This window comes from Pelophylax lessonae, assembly GCF_965119305.1.
Source record: "Pelophylax lessonae genome assembly, chromosome: 1".
Taxonomy (NCBI): Eukaryota; Metazoa; Chordata; class Amphibia; order Anura; family Ranidae; genus Pelophylax; species Pelophylax lessonae.
The window spans coordinates 851,073,147-851,096,896 of record NC_138768.1 but is presented as its reverse complement, the minus strand read 5'-3'; the positions used below and the strand labels follow the sequence as shown (position 1 = coordinate 851,096,896).

Genomic DNA, 23,750 nt, shown 5'->3' with positions numbered 1-23,750 from the left:
GGTTCCACCCTTAGCTCCCCCCTTCTAAGTCACTTTATATCTCCGCCCCCTACCCACCTCCGGGCACTGACCTTTGGTTCCACCCTTAGCCACCTCTGAGCACCAACTTGGTTCCACTCCCTACCCAGCTCCCAGTACGACCCCTTTTAGAGAATATAGAGTCAGGTTTCATTTTGTAGTGCTAAGTAATTTGTATGGAATTTGGTAATGACAACAAGAAAAACAATAAAATAGATCCCCCGCAGCAATAGGCCCCTAGCAGCAACAACAGATCTTCTAGCAGCGGGCAACAGTAGACCTCTCCCTAAACAGTAGATCCCTTCCAGCAACAATTAACCTCCCAGTAACAAAAGATCCTCCACCAGCAACAATAGATATCCCAGCAGCCAGCGTCAGTAGACCCTCCATCAGACCCCAGCACCCCTTGCCATTGCATGCATTTAGTGCTGGAAGCACGGGAACGGCACTCCCCGGCGTTCGCGCTGAAAATAAAAAGCCACATATATTTGTTGGGTAATACCATGTTTTGTCCATGAGCCCATGTTCTGGGTTTGCCAAAGACCATGCCACTGCCTAAATATCCAGTGGACGCACATTCACATACAAGCCTGCCATGCAGAATTTGCGGGATCCAGGGGTGGCTATACAACATTTCAATCTGGTTGTATAATAATCTCTTTAAAAATGTAGCAAACCATCTTTTAAGACTGTAATCCTAAACATTACAATCACTTTGTATCCAGGTCTTTACACCACATAGTGGTTGGTAAATCTAAAAGATTGTACATTTAGATTGTATAGTTTATGGTGAGCTATTATAAAAAAAAAAAAAAAAAAAAAGCTACCTGGAAGTAAGTAAACATGGCTTCCTGCACATAACTGATGTCGCAAGGTGGTGCCACCAGGTTGTCAACGGCATCAAACACAGTTTTCATCGCTCGGTGGGATATCCAGTATGCTGCAAGAAGATAATGATAGCAGTAGTGCAGTAATGTTTGTTGAACAATGGCCAAGGATAACATGAATAATCCTAACTGCAATAAAGCAATAGTTTCTGCAGACGGGGGATAGGATGATTTGGCGTTTCAGTAGATAGCTGAATGCAATATTTATCTACTGTATATGGGATAGTTGTAAAATGACCTACGTAGACCTGGACCTGCAGGCCAATCTTGCAATTTGGAAGCTGCCATGCCTGCCCTAAAGGTTCCATTGTGCATGGTGTCTGCATTCCAGTGTCAATGTCACCTGGCTATTCCATCCACTGACCACTGTCCCTGGGGCTTTTTTTTTCCCTTTTGGGCTTCTTTGTCCTCTCACTAACATTGGACTGCTATTACTTCCCCCCTATGACCTATATACTGTAGGTCCCTCTCAAAAAATTAGCATATTGTGATAAAGTTCATTATTTTCTGTAATGTACTGATAAACATTAGACTTTCATATATTTTAGATTCATTACACACAACTGAAGTAGTGCAAGCCTTTTATTGTTTTAACCGGTTGCCGACCGCCGCACGACTATATACTGCGGCGGTCAGCCCCGGCCAGGCAGAGTGACGTATCGGTACGTCACTCGCCTGTCACTGACTTGCGAGCCTATCGCGGGCGGGCGCGCGCCCGCCGAGGCGCGCGCCCGCCGCGGCTCGTTCACAGGCAAGTCAGTGCGTGTGACCGGCGGACTCGATGTCCGCCAGTCACACTGCGATCGCTCCTGTGAAGGGAGAAAGACAGAGCAGCTTGTGTAAACAAGCTGCCTGTCAGTTCTCCCTGTGTAAAAGTAAAGATCTGACCGTTCTACTATGTAGAACGGTTGATCTTTGCTTTTACACCAATAGGAATGTCCCTACACAGTAGAAAGCACGCCCCTAGGACACACTTAACCCCTCCCTGTCCAATAAAGTTAACCCCTTCCCTGCCAGTGTCATTTTTGCAGTAACAGTGCATATGTATAGCACTGATTACTGCAGTAATGTCACTGGTAACCCCAAAAGTGTCAAAAATGTCAGTCAAGGGTCCGATCTGTCCGCCGCAATGTCGCAGTACCGAAAAAAAATCGCAGATCGCCGCCATTACGCGTTTAGGTACAGCGTCGCACGACCGCGCAATTGTCCGTTAAAGTCACGCAGTAAAAAATCGCAAAAAAACCCCTGGTCCTTTAGCAGCCAAATCCTCCGGGGCTTAAGTGGTTAATATTGATGATTTTGGCATACAGCTCATGAAAACCCAAAATTCCTATCTCAAAAAATTAGCATATCATGAAAAGGTTCTCTAAATGAGCTATTAACCTAATCATCTGAATCAACTAATTAACTCTAAACACCTGCAAAAGATTCCTGAGGCTTTTAAAAACTCCCAGCCTGGTTCATTACTCAAAACCGCAATCATGGGTAAGACTGCCGACCTGACTGCTGTCCAGAAGGCCATCATTGACACCCTCAAGCAAGAGGGTAAGGCACAGAAAGAAATTTCTGAACAAATAGGCTGTCCCCAGAGTGCTGTATCAAGGCACCTCAGTGGGAAGTCTGTGGGAAGGAAAAAGTGTGGCAGAAAACGCTGCACAACGAGAAGAGGTGACCGGACCCTATGGAAGATTGTGGAGAGGGAAATGCCAAAATGCCTGAAGTCCAGTGTCAAGTACCCACAGTCAGTGATGGTCTGGGGTGCCATGTCAGCTGCTGGTGTTGGTCCACTGTGTTTTATCAAGGGCAGGGTCAATGCAGCTAGCTATCAGGAGATTTTGGAGCACTTCATGCTTCCATCTGCTGAAAAGCTTTATGGAGATGAAGATTTCATTTTTCAGCACGACCTGGCACCTGCTCACAGTGCCAAAACCACTGGTAAATGGTTTACTGACCCATGGTATTACTGTGCTCAATTGGCCTGCCAACTCTCCTGACCTGAACCCCATAGAGAATCTGTGGGATGTTGTGAAGAGAAAGTTGAGAGACGCAAGACCCAACACTTTGGATGAGCTCAAGGCCGCTATCGAAGCATCCTGGGCCTCCATAACACCTCAGCAGTGCCACAGGCTGATTGCCTCCATGCCACGCCGCATTGAAGCAGTCATTTCTGCAAAAGGATTCCCGACCAAGTATTGAGTGCATAACTGAACATAATTATTTGAAGGTTAACTTTTTTTGTATTAAAAACACTTTTCTTTTATTGGTCGGATGAAATATGCTAATTTTTTGAGATAGGAATTTTGGGTTTTCATGAGCTGTATGCCAAAATCATCAATATTAAAACAATAAAAGGCTTGCACTACTTCAGTTGTGTGTAATGAATCTAAAATATATGAAAGTCTAATGTTTATCAGTACATTACAGAAAATAATGAACTTTATCACAATATGCTAATTTTTTGAGAGGGACCTGTATACATTATATGGGCAAAAGGATTGTCAACAGCTGACCATAAAACCTGACTAAAAGCTCGAAAGTATGTGAATGTAAATAATGAAGTTCAGGTGTTTCCGGTGAAGGGTACTGGTAATGCTACAACCTACGAAGACACTATGGACAACTGCACACTTCCACCTTTTTGGGTAAGGAACCTTTTCTGTTCCAGGATGACTGTACCCCATGTACAAAGGCAGCTCCATAAAGACATAGTATGATGAGCTTGGTGTGGAGGAACTGGAGGGGCCTACACTAAGCCCTGACTTCAACCCTACTCAACACTTTTGGGATGAACCAGGTCTTCTCATCCAACATCAGTACCTGACCTCACAAATGATCTTTGGGTTGAAATTTAGCACACATTCCTGCAGGCATTCTACAAAATCCAATAGAATGCCTTTAGAGAGGAGTGGAGTCTATTCTAGCCATAAGATGGTGGGGAGGGGGAGGGTCAACTCCATATCAATACCTATGGTTTTGGAATAGAATGTCCAAAAAGCTCATATAAATATGGTTGTCCACAAGCCTTTGGTGATAAAGGGTATCTAATTTATTGTACAGTTATGAAAACTTAGGATTATATACTGACACAGAAGTACTTCTGTAGTGTTCAGTAGGGTTGAAGTCAGGGCTTAGTGTAGGCTCCTCCAGTTGTGGAGAAGTGTAAGGTTTTGCACTTGGGGACTAAAAACATAAAAGCACAATACAGTTTAGGGGGGGGAACCTTTGGGGGAATCAAAAATGGAGAAAGATCTGGGAGTATTGGTTGATGATAGATTAGGCAATAGCAAGCAATGTCAAGCGGCAGCTGCCAAAGCCGGCAGAATATTAGCATGCATAAAGAAAGGGATGTATTCCAGAGATAAGACTATAATCCTTCCACTTTATAAAACTCTGGTCCGACCGCATCTGGGGTATTCTGTCCAGTTCTGGTCGCCGGTCCTCAGGAGGGATGTGTTGGAGCTGGAGAGAGTCCAGAGAAGGGCAACTAAACTAATTAGGGGATTGGAGGACCTTAATTACGAAGAGCGTCTGCAATCGCTCGATTTATTCTCCCTGGAGAAGAGACACCTGAGAGGGGACATGATAGCAATTTATAAATATCTCAATGGTGATCTCAGCATAGAAAAAAAGCTATTCAGTCGGAAGGATTGCATGAGGACTAGAGGGCATACAATGCGATTAGAGAAGCGTTTTAACGTCAGGCAACATGGGGGGTTCTTTACAGTTAGGGCTACAGGATTGTGGAATTCTCTACCACAAGAGGTGGTTTCTGCGGGAAGTATGGTGGCTTTCAAAAGACTCTTAGATGTACATCTCAAGGATCAGAACATTCAGGGCTATGAGAGAGGATTACGGCCACACACACCTACACAGGTTGAACTAGATGGACTATTGTCTTTGTTCAACCTCACCTACTATGTTACTTACCTGACCCTTCATCACCCATTAGGTGCCCCCATCCACCACAGCCAGTTACAGTGCCATCAGGATTCACTAGTTTGCAGTTGGAACCAGTGCCGGAGATCAGGACCACACCACCTGAAAGAATAAAGGAAGGAGGATTCAGCAAGGATGACAAAGAAATAGAAGTGATGTGCAGTTTTAGAGGCTGTGGCTCAAACTATTTGGATGCCAAATAGGTTAGATCTGGCAGTGAAGGGCCAAGTTTCTGTTTTGTACTACAGCAACTTATGATAGGCAACTTTCAAACACAAAAAAAGTCTCACGAAAGGTGTGCAGCAGGGGTCTCAAAACATTCTAACCAAAGGGCCAATTTACTGTCTGTCAGACTTTGGGGAGGCGCAACTGTGGCCAGAAGGAGTAGCAAATGTCCTGGTGTCAATGGAAGTAAACAAGGTCTCCTCTTTGGTACACGGGGGAGGAATACAGCCCCAGGGTTGGCGTCCGTGGGAGGAATACAGCCCCAGGGTTGGCGTCCGTGGGAGGAATACAGCCCCAGGGTTGGCGTCCGTGGGAGGAATACAGCCCCAGGGTTGGCGTCCGTGGGAGGAATACAGCCCCAGGGTTGGCGTCCGTGGGAGGAATACAGCCCCAGGGTTGGCGTCCGTGGGAGGAATACAGCCCCAGGGTTGGCGTCCGTGGGAGGAATACAGCCCCAGGGTTGGCGTCCGTGGGAGGAATACAGCCCCAGGGTTGGCGTCCGTGGGAGGAATACAGCCCAAGGGTTGGCGTCCGTGGGAGGAATACAGCCCAAGGGTTGGCGTCCGTGGGAGGAATACAGCCCCATGGTTGGTATCTGTGGGAGGAATACAGCCCCAGGGTTGGCGTCCGTTAGGAGGAATACAGCCCCATGGTTGGGGTCCGTGGGAGGAATACAGCCCCAAGGCATTTTCCTCCACACAACTGCCGCTCACTGGATATTTTCTCTGTTTCGACCATTCTCTGTAAACCCGAGAGATGGTTTTGGGTGAAAATCCCAGTAGATCAGCAGTTTTTTTAAATACTCAGACCAGCCCGTCTGGCACCAACAACCATGCCATGTTCAAAGTCACCTAAATCCTCGTTCTTCCCCATTCTGATGCTCAGTTTGAATTTCAGCAAGTCGTCTTTACAACGTCTAGATGTCTAAATGCATGAAGTTGCTGCCATGTGATTGGCTGATTAGCAATTTGTATTACCAAGCAATTAAACAGGTGTGCCTAATAAAGTGTGTGGTGAGTGTATATATTAATATTCCCAGATCTGCCTTCATTACCTTTAGATATGGATCTCATTTTTAAATGACTTCCAACACGTAGATCCCTTATAGCAGAGGTCCTCAACCCTGGTCCTCAGGGCACACTAACAGGCCAGGTTTGCAAGATAACTAAATTACATCACAGGTGATCTCATTTGCTGCTCAGTGATTGCAGTATTCTAGTCTGCATCTCCCCAAGGTAATACTTAAAACCTGGCCTGTTAGTGGGCCCCGAGGACCGGAGTTGAGGACCACTGCCTTATAGGACCCAGGAGCAATGTGTGTCTGCCAGTACTGACCTCTTTCTGAAAATGCCAGTTACCTGGCTGTCATGCTGACAAGTGAGAATCAGAACTGGTCGGGATATTGGTCCCAGGTCAGAGAGTTAGGCCTCTTTCACACTTGTGTGACTGTCTTTTATCAAGTCGAAAATCCGCACAGCCCTCTACCAGGTAATTTTAGGGCACTTCATGCTTCCCTCTGCTGACCAGCTTCATGGAGATGCTGATTTCATTTTTCAGCAGGACTTGGCACCGCCCACACTGCCAAAAGTACCAATACCTGGTCACATGATCATGGTATCACTGAGCTTCATTGGCCAGCAAACTCGCCTGACCTAAACCCCATAGAGAATCTGTGGGGTATTATCAAGAAGAAGATGAGAGACACCAGACCCAACAATGCAGATGAGCTGAAGGCCACTATCAAAGCAACCTGGGCTTCCATAACACCTCAGCAGTGCCACAGGCTGATCGCCTCCATGCCACACCGCATTGATGCAGTAATTCATGTCAAAGGAGCCACAACCAAGCATTGAGTGCATACTATACTGTACATGGACAGAATTTTCAGTAAGCCAACATTTCTGTATTAGAAATCCTTTTTTTTAATTGGTCTTACATAATATTCAAATTTTCTGAGATACTGAATTTTGGGGTGTCACTATCTGTAAGCCATAATCATCAAAATTAAAAGAAAGAAATGCTTAAAATATATCACTCTGTGTGTAACGCATCTATATAAAATATATGATTTTCACTTTTTGAATTGAATTACTGAAATAAATGAACTTTTTGATGATATTCTAATTTTATGAGATGCACCTGTATATATACACATATAGCCTTCCCTGCGGCACTCTGCCCCCCCCCCCTCCCCCCGACACATGATCTCCCACAAGCCAATCGCTTGGCTCACAGTCGTGGTGCAGTCCCGCAATGTCTTCAACAAACAGCCCCCCTTTCCTGAGCCTGCTGTGTGCTGCACCGTGCATGCCCTGCAGTTTACCAGGAACCATGAGGCAATGAATGCACAGCAGATGCGTTAGAGATAAAAACCTGGATATGGTATTTAGCTGTATCAGAGAGCGTGGAGACGTTACCTATTTTTGTTGCCGTCGCTATGGCACCTATGGTGTCATTGAAGATGTAGTAATTCTCGCTGAGCTGAGGGTAGCGCTGATTCAGCTCTTCGATGAGTTTCCCGATGGCTTCTTTCTGCTCCCCACCGCTCAGAGACATACCCTGCGGAGAATCGGAGGACAGGAATAATATGAATATTGGTATAAAATGGACAATAAGCAAAGAGCTGCTCTCCTTATAGATGGGGTGCAGTGGACATGTATGGAGAGATCGGGGTCTATTGCAGAGGGGACCTGTTTCTGGACCTGTCGCAGCCACACCAAATGGACAGTCGCAGAGAGAGTGGACGTGCTGCGTGTCCCTGTCTGCCTACATCCGAGCAGAGAGACTGAGCCTTGTGGGACCCGACTTCAGAGGAATGCTGACCACCAAGTGATCTGTATACCAGGAGGGGTAAGCTGAACATCTGTGCAATGCCGGGACAAGGTCATCTACAGCCCAAACATACCAAACTGCACCCCCCAAAGATGTATGAGCATTATGTGTCAGCGAAAATCCACCCCCCCCCCCCCCCCAAAAAAAAATAAAATAAAAAATTGAGCACTAATCTGCATGTTTAACCCCTAAGCATATATTCCCCCACCTCCCCAAAAATCTTCCCTGGCAGCACTAAATTTTTGCCCCCCCCCCCCCCCATCCAAGCTCAAGCTCAAATACTCCCTCTCCAGATCCCCCCCCCCAAAGAAATCCCCCCTCCTTGCACAAACCTTCTACGCCTCAAATTTTCCCCTCCAAGCACAAATTTTCTCCCCCCCACTTCAAATCCCCCCTCCCAGCACCAATTCTTCCCCCAATCCCCCCTCCTAGCACAACCCCCCCCCCCCCCCCCCCCAAACCCACAATTTCCCTTCCTAGCATAAATACTCCCTAATCATCCCTACTAGCACAAATCAAAAAAATAGAATTTTTGTAAGAGCTTACCGTAAAATCCTTTTCTCTGAGTCCTCTGACAGTCGCCGCCCACTCATACAATCTGCTTGTCTGGGGTATTGGCCTTCTCCACAGGAGTAAGCTAGGCAGAAGATTTTGTTTGAATATTCACAAAACCTTTGTATAGACACACCTACAGGGGGCTGTCCTTATGGTTAATACCCCCAACTAGCTTCATTTCCAATTCAGTTTGGTAGCAAGCAGTATAGAGATCTACAAACCCCTAAAGGGGGGTGGGGGGCGGCGACTGTCAGAGGACTCAGAGAACATAATTTTACGGTAAGTTCTTACAAAAATTTTCTCTTACGTCCTCTGACAGTCGCCGTCCACTCATACAATCTGCACGTCTGGGACGTCCCAAAGCAGTGTAGATGTGAGGGGTGGGAAAAACATAACCGTCAAAAAAGGCAACACAGCACCCAGATCAGAGAAAATAACCTTTTCTGAACCAGAAAGGTAACACACTGGGCAACAAGAAAGCTCAACAGGAGCGAAAACCCAGGAAAACAAAACAAAAAGGGAAAACCCCCAACAGGAGGAGATAGGCCAAAACTACCCTGTCTCCCCTAAGACACTGCCGCACTCAAAACTTTGCGGCCAAAAGAGGCATCCGCTGATGCCAAGACATCAAGTTTGTAAAATTTTGTAAAGGTATGCACGGACGACCAGGTCTCCGCTTTGCACACCTGAGTCACCAGCGCCTGATGGCGGAAGGCCCAAGACGCACTAATTCGCTCTGGTAGAGTGCGCTGTGACAGGGAAAGGTGGAACCTGATCCCTAATTGAACAGGCCTGCACAATCGTCTGCCTGATCCATTTGGAAATGGTTGCCACAGACGCAGCCGTACCCTTCCGAGGTCCCTCAGGAAGGACAAAAAGACAATCAGACTTTCTGAAGGATTCAGTAGACGACAGGTAAACCCTGATCGCCCGTACCGCATTCAAGGAATGTAAGGCAAACTCCTTAGGATGCTTAGGCTTCGCACACAGCGAAGGTAAGACAATGTCCTCGTTGAGATGGAAGTCTGAAACCACCTTCGGAAGAAAGGGCTGATGAGGTCACAAGACCACTTTATCCCTATGAACAACCAGATAGGGGGAGCGGCAATACAGGGCCGCCAACTCCTACACTCTGCGAGCCAACGTGATCGCCACCAGAAAGGCAACTTTCCGTGACAGCACCGGCAGAGGAATTTCCCCGAATGTTCTCAAAATGAGGACGTTGCAAAACGGACAAAACCAAATTCAGGTACCAAGGTGGTAAGGGTGCCCTCCTAGGGGGAGCCAGATGACGCACCCCTTGAATGAAGGTGCGGATCAAGGAATTTGACGCCAAGGGACGTTGAAAGAGAATGGCCAGCGCAGACAACTGGCCCATAATAGTGGTCAGCGCAAGACGTTGCTCCACACGAGTTTGCAGGAAGGCTAACACCCTCGCCACCGAAAAGGAGCGCGGATGGAGCCCCTGCAACTCGCACCAGGCGAAATAAGCCTTCCAGGTTTGATAGTAAATCTTACCTGAGGAGGCCTTCCTGGCCTTGAGCAAGGTAGGAATGACCGCCTACGGGAGACCTATGTCTCTCAAGACCTGGCTTTCAACAGCCACGCCATCAAAGCCAGCGACTGTGAAGCAGGATGGAAGATGGGCCCTTGAGACAGAAGATCGTCTCTTAGCGGGAGCCGCCAGAGAGGCTCGACGACCAGTTGCATTAAAGTCCGCGTACAAAGACCGGCGCGGCCAGTCTGGGGCCACCAGAATCACCAACCTCGGTTCTGAGACCAACCTGCGAAGGAACCTGGAAAACAACTGAATCGGGGGAAAGGCATAAATCAGCCGTTACTGATGCCAAGGCAACACTAACGTGCCACGAACCTTCCCACCTTGTTGTTGAGACGAGACGCGAACAGATCCACGTCTGGGGATCCCCACCACGCACACAGCATCTGAAACACCTCCGGGTGGAGGGACCATTCCCCCTGGTCCAGGGTCTGGCGACTAGTCCGCCTGCCAGTTCTCCACACCTGGTACGTGAACTGCCGGGATCCCTGGGACCTGCGTCTCGGCCCAGGACAGAATCTCGGCCACTTCCTTGGCCGCCTGGGCACTCCTGGTGCCCCCTTGGTGATTGATGTAAGCCACCACAGTCGCGTTGTCCGTCTGGACACGTACTGGGCAGCCCCGAAGTCGATCCGACCAACGGAGCAAACAGAGCCCGATTGCCCGCAGTTCCAAGACATTTATCGGCAGGGAGGATTCCCCCTCTGACCAAGTGCCCTGGGCAGACAACTTGCCCAGAACTCCACCCCAGCCCGACAGGCTGGCGTCCGTGGTGACCACAGTCCATAGCAACGGACGAAAGGACTTGCCTTCCTTCAGAGCCGGAGACTGGAGCCACCACAGGAGATCCGATCTGACTTGGGGGCTCAAAGAAATCCTCCTTTCCAAAGACTGAGGATGTCTGTCCCACCGGACCAGAATCTCCGCTTGAAGAGATCTCGTGTGAAACTGTGCAAATGGGATCGCCTCAAAAGCCTACACCATCAAGCCCAGGGACCGCATGCAGGTCCGAAGTGAGGAGAACTCGTTGTCCCTGAGGGACCTGACCTCGTCCTGCAGGATCCAGAGCTTGTCCTCCGGAAAGAAAGATCAGGGCCGTTTCAAGGAATTTGGGGGCCCCAAGCAAAATGGACATGGAGGCCCCCCCGACCCCCCGCACACACGCAAAGCCTTTTTTTTTTTTTTTATCAGCTAAAAGGTATAATATATATATATATATTTCCAAGGTGTCCTGTGTGCGGGGGCGTGTCGGCGTCGCATACTGGCGATCCCTGGCGGTTTCGGTTTGATTGCGAGTAGTTCTTGTAACATATGGCCTCTATGTGAAATCCAGCTCAACTCAATGGTCTCTCCTGTGAGGAATGATGTGTACATACATTTGCATTATCCCACACAATTTTAATAAAAATATATGAAAAATATATGATTCATATATTTTTACTAGACATTAAGCCAGTTAAATTAACGGGCGCTAGAACATATGGCTGACTGAGCGGCTCTCGCTTATCTCTTTTTTTTTCTAACAACGCGAGAGCCGCATGACATAGCCAGCTCTGCACATAGTGTCCCTGTTGCCCTAGCAACAGAGACACACGCAGAGCTGACCGAGCGGCGCATGGTGCAGGGGATTGCGGCGCTGCGCGCATGGTGCAGGGGAATGCGGGGCTGCGCGCATGGAGCAGGGGAATGCGGGGCTGCGCGCATGGAGCAGGGGAATGCGGGGCTGCGCGCATGGAGCAGGGGAATGCGGGGCTGCGCGCATGGAGCAGGGGAATGCGGGGCTGCGCGCATGGAGCAGGGGAATGCGGGGCTGCGCGCATGGAGCAGGGGAATGCGGGGCTGCGCGCATGGAGCAGGGGAATGCGGGGCTGCGCGCATGGTGCACGGGAATGCGGGGCTGCGCGCATACTGCAGGGGAATGCGGCGCTGCGGGCATACTGCAGGGGAATGCGGCGCTGCGGGCATACTGCAGGGGAATGCGGCGCTGCGGGCATACTGCAGGGGAATGCGGCGCTGCGGGCATACTGCAGGGGAATGCAGGAGTACCATGCCTGCAGCGCTGCATCTCTTGTAGTATGCCTGCAGCCCCGCATAATGGCAGGCAGTGCAGCAGTGGAGGAGTCTCACTTACCTGTTCCTGACATGTGCTGGGGAGGATGGGGGAGCTCCTCGGTGTCGGAGGCCGGGTGTTGGGGGTCACCCCTGATAATGGTGCGGTGTGAGGGCCGTTGTACTGCCGATAGTTTCAGTAGCCACCGTTCGGAATTAGTATGTGCTGGGGAGGCGGAGTTCCGATCAGTGGCCTTCGATTTTAAAAATGGCGCCACCCGGCGCCAACACGTCATTGCGTATGCGTCGCCGCTTGGGTAAGCTCGAAAACGTTCGGCTATTCCTGGAAATAGCCGAACGCGTGCGGCTTTTACCGAGCAGCGGCACATGCGCAGTGACATGTTGGCGCCGGGTGGCCACTGATCGGAACTCCGCCTCCCGCCTCCCCAGCACATACTAATTCCGAACGGTGGCTACTGAAACTATCGGCAGTACAACGGCCCTCACACCGCACCATTATCGGGGGTGACCCCCAACATCCGGCCTCCGACACCGAGGAGCTCCCCCTAGCCTACACAGGTCAGTGCCCGCCCCCAGTCCCAACGGCTGTCCTGTGGCACATGCGCAGTAGCGCATTTCCACGGACACAGGGAATCTGGAATTTCTGGACGCAGGGACACTTGCCTTTTATTAATATAGATTAAAATTCTGTGGGATAATGCAAATGCACACATTATTCCTCAGAGGAGAGACCATTGAGTTGAGCTGGATTTCACATAAAGGCCATATGTTACAAGAACTACTCACAAATCAAACAGAAACAGGGGATCTGAGGAAGAGGGAACTCCTTTGCAAATTGCAAGGCATCAGCAACTAATCCAGCTCCACTCAATGGTCTCTCCTGTGAGGAATGATGTGTACATACATTTGCATTATCCCACACAATTTTAATAAAAATATATGAATCATATATTTTTATTAAAATTGTGTGGGATAATGCAAATGTATGTACACATCATTCCTCACAGGAGAGACCATTGAGTGGAGCTGGATTTCAGGCCACAAGAACTACTCACAATGAAACCGCTGCCATGGATGGATGGATGAAGGGCTTGTTGAAGAAGACAATCGCAGGAATCCACTGAAGTTCTGTACTGGATCGTCGTACCCGATGGAGGCGGGGCACGTCGACGTCAGTATGCGACGCCGACATGCCCCCGCACACAGGACACCATCAGCAATGGAAATCCAGCGCTAGCCTGGGCCCCTCCTCCTCTCACTAAAGCAGCAACGGCCGCCGGGCCCCTCCCCACCTCACACAGAAGCAGCGCCGCTGCCGCCGGGCCCCTCCCCAGCTCCCCTCCTCACACTGAATTAGCGCCGGGCCCCTCCCCTCCCCTCCCCTCCGTCCACTGATTCGTCCGTCATATACACCACGTCCGAAGTGCCCGACCGCTCAGTCCGCCCCTGTACATTTTATATCCGGGAGAAATAGATGACTGACAAAGTCGTTGTCTTGGGGCCCCAGGCCAGCTCGGGGCCCCAAGCAATTGCTTGGTTTGTCTGCCTTGTTGCGACGGGCCTGAGAAAGACCTTCGCCTGGGCGGAGTCCAGAATCATCCCCAGGTAAGGGAGGCGAACAGAAGGGGACAAAGTCGACTTCCGAAAATTGATGGTCCACCCGAACTCCTGGAGCATCTGAACCGTGATTGACAGATCGCGCAACAGTGAGACACTGGAGCTCGACCTTAATAGGAAATCATCCAGGTTACCGAGAATGGCAATCCCCTGTACCCGCAACAAGGCTAGAACAGGAGCCAAAACTTTTGGTAAAAACCCTTGGAGCCGAAGCGAGGCCGAAAGGCAATGCCACAAACTAAGAGTGCTCCTCCGCTATTGCGAATCGGAGATACCTCTGACGACTCTCGTAAATAGGGATGTGTAGATACGCATCCTTGAGGTCGATGGAAGCAAGGAAATCCCCTGGACTCAGGGATGCCACCACCAACCGGAGGGACTCCATTTGGAACTTCTGAACCCACACAAAGCAGTTTAGAAACTTTAAGTCCAGAATCGGACGCACCTTGCCCTCCTTTCTGGGCACTGTGAACAGATTCAAGTAAAAACCCCGAAACCTGTCCCGCTGTGGAACCGGGACAATCACCCCTCGGGTGAGGAGATCCTAAACCGCCCGATTGAGATCCCGGAAACTATCGGGGGTTAAACGAAGATTTGAGGGAAAGAATCTGTCTGCTGGGCAAGATCGAAACTCGATCTTGTACCCTGACCGAATGAGTTCTTGAACCCACCTGTCCTGAATCTTGGCCAGCCAAGGTTCTGGAAAACAGCGCAGACGTTCCCCCACCCCTGAAATGGGTGAGGGCGCCCCTTCAGGCCGAGGCGGACTGAGCCGCTGTGCCAGTGTGAGCGGCTTTTGACTTGCTCGCCCAAGGCTTCTTCTGGCCACTAGAGGCCTTGAAGGACTTACCTTTGTCTTGTGCCTTGAAGGCACGAAAGAATCCCTGGACACCTGGGGCAACAGAGTCCTCCTGCCCCCAGTGATCCTCTTGACCAGTTCATTCAGAGAGTCCCCAAAAAGACGACTCCCCGCATAAGGGATGTCAGACACTGTCTTCTTGGAAGACTGGTCGGCGGACCAGCTTTTTAACCAAACGATGCGACGAATCGCAACTGCGACCGCTGAAAGTCGTGCGACTAAAGGGGCCTGATCTAAGGCTGCGTCACACAGGTATAAAACAGCCTGACCCATTTGATCCACCAACTCCAGAGCAGCAGGAGAGGCGGAGTCAGCAATCAGAGTGCGTTTAAGTGCCTTGGCCCACTCCACAACAGCCTGAGAGACCATTACCGAAGCAAACACGGGTTTCAGCAAGGAACCCGCTACCAGATAGATGTGGCGGGAAAGAATTTCCACCCGCCTATCCACCGGGTCCTTAAACACCGGAGAATCCTCCGCGGGCATTAAAGTGGCCTTGTTTAACCTGGACACAGTGTGGTCCACCTTAGGAGCCACAGTCCAGCGAGAATCCACCGGATCCGCAAAGGGATAACGCTACTGAAATCTCTTTGGCACCACAAAATTACGTTTTAAATGACGCCATTGTTCATTCATGGTTTCGTGAAACTCTTCGGGACAAGGAAAAACCTGACCCGATTTTTGGGCTTTGCGGGTCCCAAAGGAAGACCGCTTACCCAACAGGTGGGGCTCATCATCCAAATTTAAAGTGTCTTTAACAGAGCTAATAAGCGCAGACACCGCAGCGCGGTCCCGTGCTGATCCTGAGGAGGAATCCTCCTCTTCCACATCCGACTGAGAGGACTGAGAACCTTCAGGGGGGTAAGCTGTCTGTGGCAACCAAATCTGGCTCTGAATCAGAAGACTGAGAGGGCATAGGCCTTTTCTTAGAAGCCCGGTCAGACATCGACAAATCCACTTTTGACGCTAAAGTTGCAAGCGCAGCAGTAAGTGAGACTATAGCAGAGGATTCAGGAGTACCTGAACCCTCTATCAGATCTGGGGGGGAATTTGCTATCCTAGGACTTCATAAAAGCAATCTCAATTTAAATGACGCTGGCCCTTTAATTTGGCGATTTCCGCGGTCCCCACCGCAAATGGAGAGCAAGTCCTGTGCTAAAGGAAACTGCAAAAAATGAATGCCAGCAGGAATGCAGGCCAGGAAATACAGTAAAAGCCCCCACAGTGTGCTATACTTGCCCCACGCTGCTGAACGATCTGAAGGTGAAGAAAGAGGAAGTGACCTCACGCCTCTAGAGGCAGAAACAGCCCTGAGCCACAAAAAAATGGTTGCCAATACAAGTCTATGGCTAAAGCTCTGGGAAAATGGCCGCTGTCCACATAGGGACATTTTGCCCACACTAAATATGGCGCCCGATCGGCGCCAAAAGCATAGTAGAAAATGGCTGCTGCCCTCACTATGAGGCCAAACAGCCTGCCCACACCTAAAATGGCGGCCACGCAGTTTCGCGCTGATTGCAGCCCCCACACACCATGTACTGTTCCCCAAATAGTTGCACAAGCACCTCAGGGACATAGGAGACCCCCGCAACCCCCCATACAGCGGTGGAACCGCCACATCACCCCCACAGGGACCGGGAAGGGACACACAGGGACCGCACCTACAGACATGAGGGGGATATTACAGAACCCATACCGAACTGCCATCCCCATAAAACAGAGGGACCACATACACACCCCGACAGACAATGCCAGAGACAGAGGGGTAGCATGGTACTCACCGGTCCAGCGAAAACATGGGTACCGCTCTATGACAGGAAGCCTCCCAACCTGAGTGGGGGTGCCGTCAGCCGAAGGGGTCGCTAGCAACACTTGGGCGTACCGCAGTCGAGACATCCCGGCGAAGATAGCAACTTCGCAGGCTCGACCCTGAGGTCAGGGACATAGTCGTTTGCGAAGCCTGGGCGTACCACGAACCTGCTAATGCTCGATGGCAGGCTGGGATTCCATAAGGCTCTAGAATAACCAGTGCGATTCCCAGCTCCGCAAACGATGTAGTCTTCCGAAGTCCGACTAACAAATAAAAAGCTATCTTTTAAAAGAAAAAAACACTTTTCCAGAGAGAAAACATAAAAAGAAAAAAGCTGAGACCGCAGCCCCAGCCAGGGAAAAGCCAGCCTATTCCTAAGCTAGGCAGCAGAAAACTGGATTGGGAATGAGGCTAGCTGGGGGTATTGACCAGAGGGACGGCCCCCTGTAGGTGTGTCTATACAAAGTTTCTGTGAATATTCTAACAAAATCTTCTGCCTAGCTTACTCCTGTTGAGAAGGCCATTACCCCAGACGTGCAGATTGTATGAGTGGGCGGCGACTGTCAGAGGACGTAAGAAAAAAATATCCCCTCCTAGCACAAATTTCCTCCCCCCTATACCATATCACCTCTTCTAGCACAAATCCCCAAATCCACCGCTATCACAAATCCCGTTCCTCCATTTCACCTCCCAACACAAATTCCCCCAAAACACTATTCCTAGCACCAAGGCCGTCTTTAACACAGGGTAAAAGGGGCAGCTGCCCCGGGCCCAATCATTGTTGTGGGTCCCAAAGCAGCTGCCCCTTTAGCCCGCACTGCCTGTAAATAGTTGATAAGTGAATTTGGGAAGGCCCAAGAAAATGTTTGCCCAGGGTCCATTTAATATTAAAAAGACAGCTCTGCCTAGCACACACCCTCCAACTTCCCCCTCCCAACACAAATCCCCCTAATCTCCTGGAAGCGCCCCCTCAACTCACATGTTACCACAGTGCCCAGGGCAGCCTCCCCTTCTGCCCACCCCTAGTCCCAGCCCTCAACACTGACATAGTTAATGCAAGAGAGCCCCCCCCGCCCTAATTAGCAGCCCACTAGCCATCTACTGAACACACAAACTGTCAATTACACGTGCATCACTAACAGAAGGGCCCCAATGAAAACCAGCCAACACTAACAGTTAGATGCCAGGTACTTAGCACTCACAGGGGTACCCCTTAGTTAGGAACGCATATACCCACCTACTATTGGGGCTGTATGCATAGTGTGCACAAGAGGACCTTTATTTTCTTGGATTATGTTTGATTAGTAGATGCCAATACTTTACCCTGTTTGCACCAGATATAGTTTGGGTCAGCACTGCTACAGCTAAATTTATTGCCGTCCTATAGGCCATGTGCTATTTTATTTAGAACAGTATCCCAAAAAGTTTTTGGTTGCCTGTTAGTTGATTATGCAATGTTTAACTGCATTGTTTAATACATCTATTTAACCCATCACCAGTCATTTGGCCTTTTTTCTGTGTACTATTTGTATGACGGATTAACGCTTTTCTTGCATGGTGCCATATTGTACCTTTAGATTTCCTGGTCAGCACCTCCCTCTGCATCAAATGTCTTTGCAAGCCCAGGTATTAGCTTGTAAAAGTAACAATGACATCATTTGTCTGTGCAGCCAGCAGAGCTGTGGGAGGAGCCCAACAGACTCCACCCACTACCGACTGCCTGCAGAAAACTACAAGGGGGAGGGGGCAGAGGCAAGACCAGTCACCCTGCACAAGAAGAGACAGCAGCAGTGAGCGGTCTTTGTTACAGGAAGTCTCACACTGGATTGCTGCACAGATCTGGAAGAGATACACAGAGCACACCATGATGCAAGGAAGAATACACAACGCATGACAGAAGAAAATCCTTTTCCTGTTATTTTATGTGGCAGAGTTCCTGGACAATGCTGAGCGCCCTCTAGTGGTCTCTGAGGATTCTTACCAGACACCGGATGGGGACCTGAGTGTCCAGTCCTGCTTTCTTCTTCGCCTCGGTGACCATGGTATAGATCGCTTCCAAGCATCGGTCTGTGCCAACCAACTGCAAGGAGACCAAAGAAAATCAGCGTTATTTATTAAACCCCTGGCACCTATTGCTGCTATAAAACATGTTTGCCTGTATTCCAGTATACTGCTGTGCATATCAGTGTCAGGGGGTGTCTTATGGCACCTATAGATAGCACAATCTTAAAAAAATAGATTTAGATACACTGTAATGTACCGTAACACATTGGTTTTGATATTATCTGGCACCATCTTGTGTCTATTTTGTGAACTGACATTGTTTTTCAGCAGAGAAAGTTACAGATGCGCCACAAGGGGGAGCTGTCCTAGATCTATCTGCCCACCTATATATACTGTACAGTTTTAAAGAATTTTCAATAAATCCATTTTTGAGCAGATTATAACCAAACAGCTCAGTCTACACATTCCCATTCCATTTTTTTTAGCATTTTTTGTGTGGGGGAGGGGGGGGGGGGGGTTCTACATTCTGTGTGCCATGGAAGAGATTTTTCTATAACTCCTGTCCTGTAGACACAACAGTAAGTGAGAGATGGTCAGAGAGAGTAGACGCGCTATGGGAGATGGTCAGAGAGCGTAGACACGCTATGGGAGATGGTCAGAGAGCGTAGACACGCTATGGGAGATGGTCAGAGAGCGTAGACACGCTATGGGAGATGGTCAGAGAGCGTAGACAGGCTATGGGAGATGGTCAGAGAGCGTAGACACGCTATGGGAGATGGTCAGAGAGCGTAGACACGCTATGGGAGATGGTCAGAGAGCGTAGACACGCTATGGGAGATGGTCAGAGAGCGTAGAAACGCTATGGGAGATGGTCAGAGAGCGTAGACACGCTATGGGAGATGGTCAGAGAGCATAGACACGCTATGGGAGATGGTTAGAGAGTGTAGACATGCTTTTGGAGATAGTCAGAGAGCGTAGACATGCTGTGAGAGAGGGTCAGAGAGTGTAGACATGCTATGGGAGATGGTCAGAGAGCGTACACATACTACGAGAGATGGTCAGAGAGCGTACACATGCTATGGGAGATGGTTTGAGAGGGTAGGCATTGCACAAGAAATGGACAGGGTATAGACATGTTAAAGGAGATGGTCAGAAAATGTTAGAGAGGTGTAGGCATGCTACAAGAGAAGGGGACAGACAGTGACAGGTGATGAACAGAGAGTGTACACATGTTACAGGAGATGGTCAGAGAATGTAGAAAATACGACAGCAGATGGACATTCTACAAGAGATGGTCAGAGTTTAGACATATTATAGGAGATGGTCAGAGAGTGTAGACATGATACAGGAGATGGTCAGAGCGCATAGACATGATACAGGAGATGGTCAGAGAGCGTAGACATGATACAGGAGGTGGTTAGAGAGTGTAGACATAATACAGGAGATGGTCAAAGAGTGTAGACATGATACAGGAGATGGTCAGAGAGCGTAGACATGATACAGGAGATGGTCAGCGAGCGTAGACATGATACAGGAGATGGTCAGAGAGCGTAGACATGATACAGGAGATGGTCAGAGAGCATAGACATGATACAGGAGATGGTCAGAGAGCATAGACATGATACAGGAGATGGTCAGAGAGCGTAGACACGATATGGGAGATGGTCAGAGAGCGTAGACATAATACAGGAGGTGGTCAGCGAGCGTAGACATGATACAGGAGATGGTCAGAGAGCGTAGACATGATACAGGAGGTGGTCAGAGAGCGTAGACATGATACAGGAGGTGGTCAGAGAGCGTAGACATGATACAGGAGGTGGTCAGAGAGCGTAGACATGATACAGGAGGTGGTCAGAGAGCGTAGACATGATACAGGAGGTGGTCAGAGAGCGTAGACATGATACAGGAGGTGGTCAGAGAGCGTAGACATGATACAGGAGATGGTCAGAGAGTGTAGAGTGTAGACATGATACAGGAGGTGGTCAGAGAGTGTATAGTGTAGACATGATACAGGAGGTGGTCAGAGAGCGTAGACATGATACAGGAGGTGGTCAGAGAGTGTAGACATGATACAGGAGATGGTCAGAGAGTGTAGACATGATACAGGAGATGGTCAGAGAGTGTAGAGTGTAGACATGATACAGGAGGTGGTCAGAGAGTGTATAGTGTAGACATGATACAGGAGGTGGTCAGAGAGCGTAGACATGATACAGGAGGTGGTCAGAGAGTGTAGACATGATACAGGAGATGGTCAGAGAGTGTAGACATGATACAGGAGATGGTCAGAGAGTGTAGAGTGTAGACATGATACAGGAGGTGGTCAGAGAGTGTAGACATGATACAAGCGATGATCAGAGAGTGTAGACATGATACGGGAGATGGTCAGAGAGTGTAGACTAGCCATAGGAGTTGTTGGAGAGTGGAGATATGCTTCCAGTGACCGTCGTAGATTGGAGACATTACACTCTTTACACACCAACACTGTCACATGTGTACCCCCCTACAGCCTCCTTTATAATGACTGATGGCACACAGGCTCAGTAGAAGTTCAACATAAGTCTGAAAGAGGACCTGTCTCTCCCTGTACCATACATGGACCCATCCAAGCTACACATCCAGAGAACACCAATCTCCTAGGATGATATTACCCCCCCCCCCCCCATTGTTACCCAGTGATTGGTGCAGGGGCCTTCCGTCTCACACAGGATCCGCCCATCCTCTGCGATCAGCACGGCTTTGGAGTGAGTCCCACCACTGCACAGAGAGAAGAGAATGACATCACAGAATGAAGGAGACGTTCCGTAATACTCATATATCAACCCCCGACTCATTGGAGGAGATTTACTAAACTGGTGCACACAGAATCTGGTGCAGCTGTGCATGGTAGCCAATCAGCTTCTAACCTCCGCTTATTGTGCATGTGTACGTAGCGGCCACATATGTAAAAATTAAAGGGAAAGTGTAAAAATAAAAAAATAAAATAAACAATAAAAAAAATAAAGAGCCCCCATCCCTGCACGCATAAGCGGACGCATGCGTACGTTGTGGCCACATATGTAAACAGCGTTCAATCCACACATGTGAGGTATCTCCGCGAATGTTAGAGCGAGAGCAACAATTCTAGCCCAAGACTTCCACTGTAACTCTAAACTGGTAACCTGTAAAAAAAAAGGATAATGGTGGCAAAACATGTGTTGCACGTTCAGCGATTGCCATACGATTTGGAATTGTGGGCAGAATCGCGGCGATTCTGCCTGAGATTCCAAATCACAGAGCGTGTATGGAGCCTTAGCCCCCGTTCATACCAGTGCGGCTTTGAAATCGCACAACTTCAGTGCGATTTGCACTGCTTGTTTGATTGCCTACACAAGTCACGCAAGTGTGTATGTAGCCTTATGCGACAATTGTGTCAGGATCGCATCGTCTTTGGAGTACCAATAAAGGATAATGGCGATTTGCACTGCCTGTTTGATTGCGTCTTGAGACTTCATTCAACAGAAGTCTATACAAGTCGCTATGAAATCGGTAAAAAGTAGTGCAGGAACCTTTTTCATATGAACGGTTCTATTGCAGGCAATAGGTTGCGACTTGTCTTATAATTATATATGTATTATTATGTCTTATAATATTAATATCACTATTATAATAACACCATTAGCCCCCAGTCACACCAGTGCGACCTGCCATGCGATTTGACAGTTCTAAATGGCAATTTGGACCTGTCAAATCGCATGGCAAGTCGCACTGGTGTAACTGGGGGCTTACAGTGTTATTATAATAATATTATTATTGGTATGCAGTATTTGTTGTGCAATAAACTACATTACCGTCCCCTGATTGTACTGCGCCACGGGAGATGACGGTGCTATATACAGGTTTAATTATAATATTGTATTAATTAATTAATATTATTAGTAATAAGGAAAGGTGATGAGGATGGAACGGACAGATAATGAGAAGAGAGAAGAGGAAGAAGGCGCTCATGTTCTATTACATGGGAGGACAAGGAAGAGATGAGATTTTATATTCATGGATATGAATATATTCACAGATAAGAAAAGGACGCAGATTTCCTGCGCCAATGTTTCTGATATAAAATACCAATAATAGGAAATCAATAGAAAAGTAATCTATAAAGCAGGAAATAAAAGATCTCACCCCTCCACTCCTCCATACACTGCGGTCATGCTGCTTCTTCCAGCCCTGGCTGGTCATGTGACCTTCATGTCAGCTGACTCTGCAGAGCGAAGCAGGAAGTGATGGCTGCAACGTAAACACTTAGTTAACCATTTCTGGACTGGGCCTATTTCTGACACGTGTTGTTTACAAGTTAAAATCAGTATTTTTTGCTAGAAAATTACTTAGAACTCCCCAAACATTATATATTTTTTTTTAGACAGAGACCCTAAAGTATAAAATGGAGATCGTTGCAATATTTTTTATCACACCGTATTTGCGCAGCGGTCTTACGAACAAAATTTGCTTTTTTGAATTAAAAAAATAGAAAACTGTAAAGTTAGCCCAATTTTTTTCTATAATGTGAAAGATAATGTTACGCTGAGTAAATAGCTACTCAACATGTCATGCTTCAAAATTGCGCACGCTTGTGGAATGGCGACAAACATTAGTAGTTAAAAATCCCCATAGGCGACACTTTAAAAAATCTACAGGTTACCAGGTTAGATTTACAGAGGAGGTCTAGGACTCGAATTATTGCTCTTACTCTAAGGATCGCGGTGATACCTCACATGTGTGGTTTGAACACTGTTTACATATGTGGATGCTAGGGATCGACCGATTATCGGCAAAGCCGATATATCGAGAGCCAATATGCACTTTCCCCGATATATCAGAATCGGCCCCGGAGGTTACCGATATTTCAGAAAGTGCTTATACCGGAGTGATGCGTGCAGCTAGAGGCATCACCCCGGTACCGGCGTCCATAGCCGACCGTCGGCTGTCTTGTAAATGACAACCGATGCGGCTGAGAAGCCACTCGGCTGTCATTACAAGGAGCGAGAGGGGACACACCCCCCTCCCACCACCTTCCACCGCTCGCCCAGGTCTCCCATTCAACCGGGAGACCCGGGCAACCAGCCTACACGGCCACTGATCGGGTCTCCATGCAAAAACCCGGAAGTGATGTCATGACATCACTTCCAGGTACTCGGCGCCAAATTAAAAAAAATGACTGCATTCAAAACAGCCAAACTTGGCGTTTTGAATGCTTTTAAGTGCAGAGGAGGGGTTTGGGGTCTTTTAGACCCCCAGATCCCTCCACAAGAGTACTTGTCAAGTAAAAAAAATTAAAAATATTTTTTTAAATGTACGAAAATATCGGCCCATATCGGCCAATACGCGATGACCAAAATATCGGTA

The 23,750-nt window shown here is 48.6% G+C and overlaps 1 protein-coding gene across 1 annotated transcript in view; it reads right to left on the bottom strand.

Annotated features, from left to right (window-relative positions):
* NAGK (N-acetylglucosamine kinase) overlaps positions 1-22,603 on the bottom strand; it is a 46,242-nt gene extending 23,639 nt beyond the window's left edge. The window contains exons 1-6 of the mRNA XM_082243902.1: positions 22,530-22,603; positions 21,041-21,125; positions 18,349-18,447; positions 7,484-7,625; positions 4,833-4,943; positions 846-958 (exon numbers count right to left, since the gene is read on the bottom strand). Of these exons, the coding sequence (XP_082100028.1) occupies positions 846-958; positions 4,833-4,943; positions 7,484-7,625; positions 18,349-18,447; positions 21,041-21,125; positions 22,530-22,558 (579 nt within the window). The 5' untranslated portion in view covers positions 22,559-22,603. The remainder of the gene's footprint in view (positions 1-845; positions 959-4,832; positions 4,944-7,483; positions 7,626-18,348; positions 18,448-21,040; positions 21,126-22,529) is intronic.
* Positions 22,604-23,750: the final 1,147 nt, after the last annotated feature.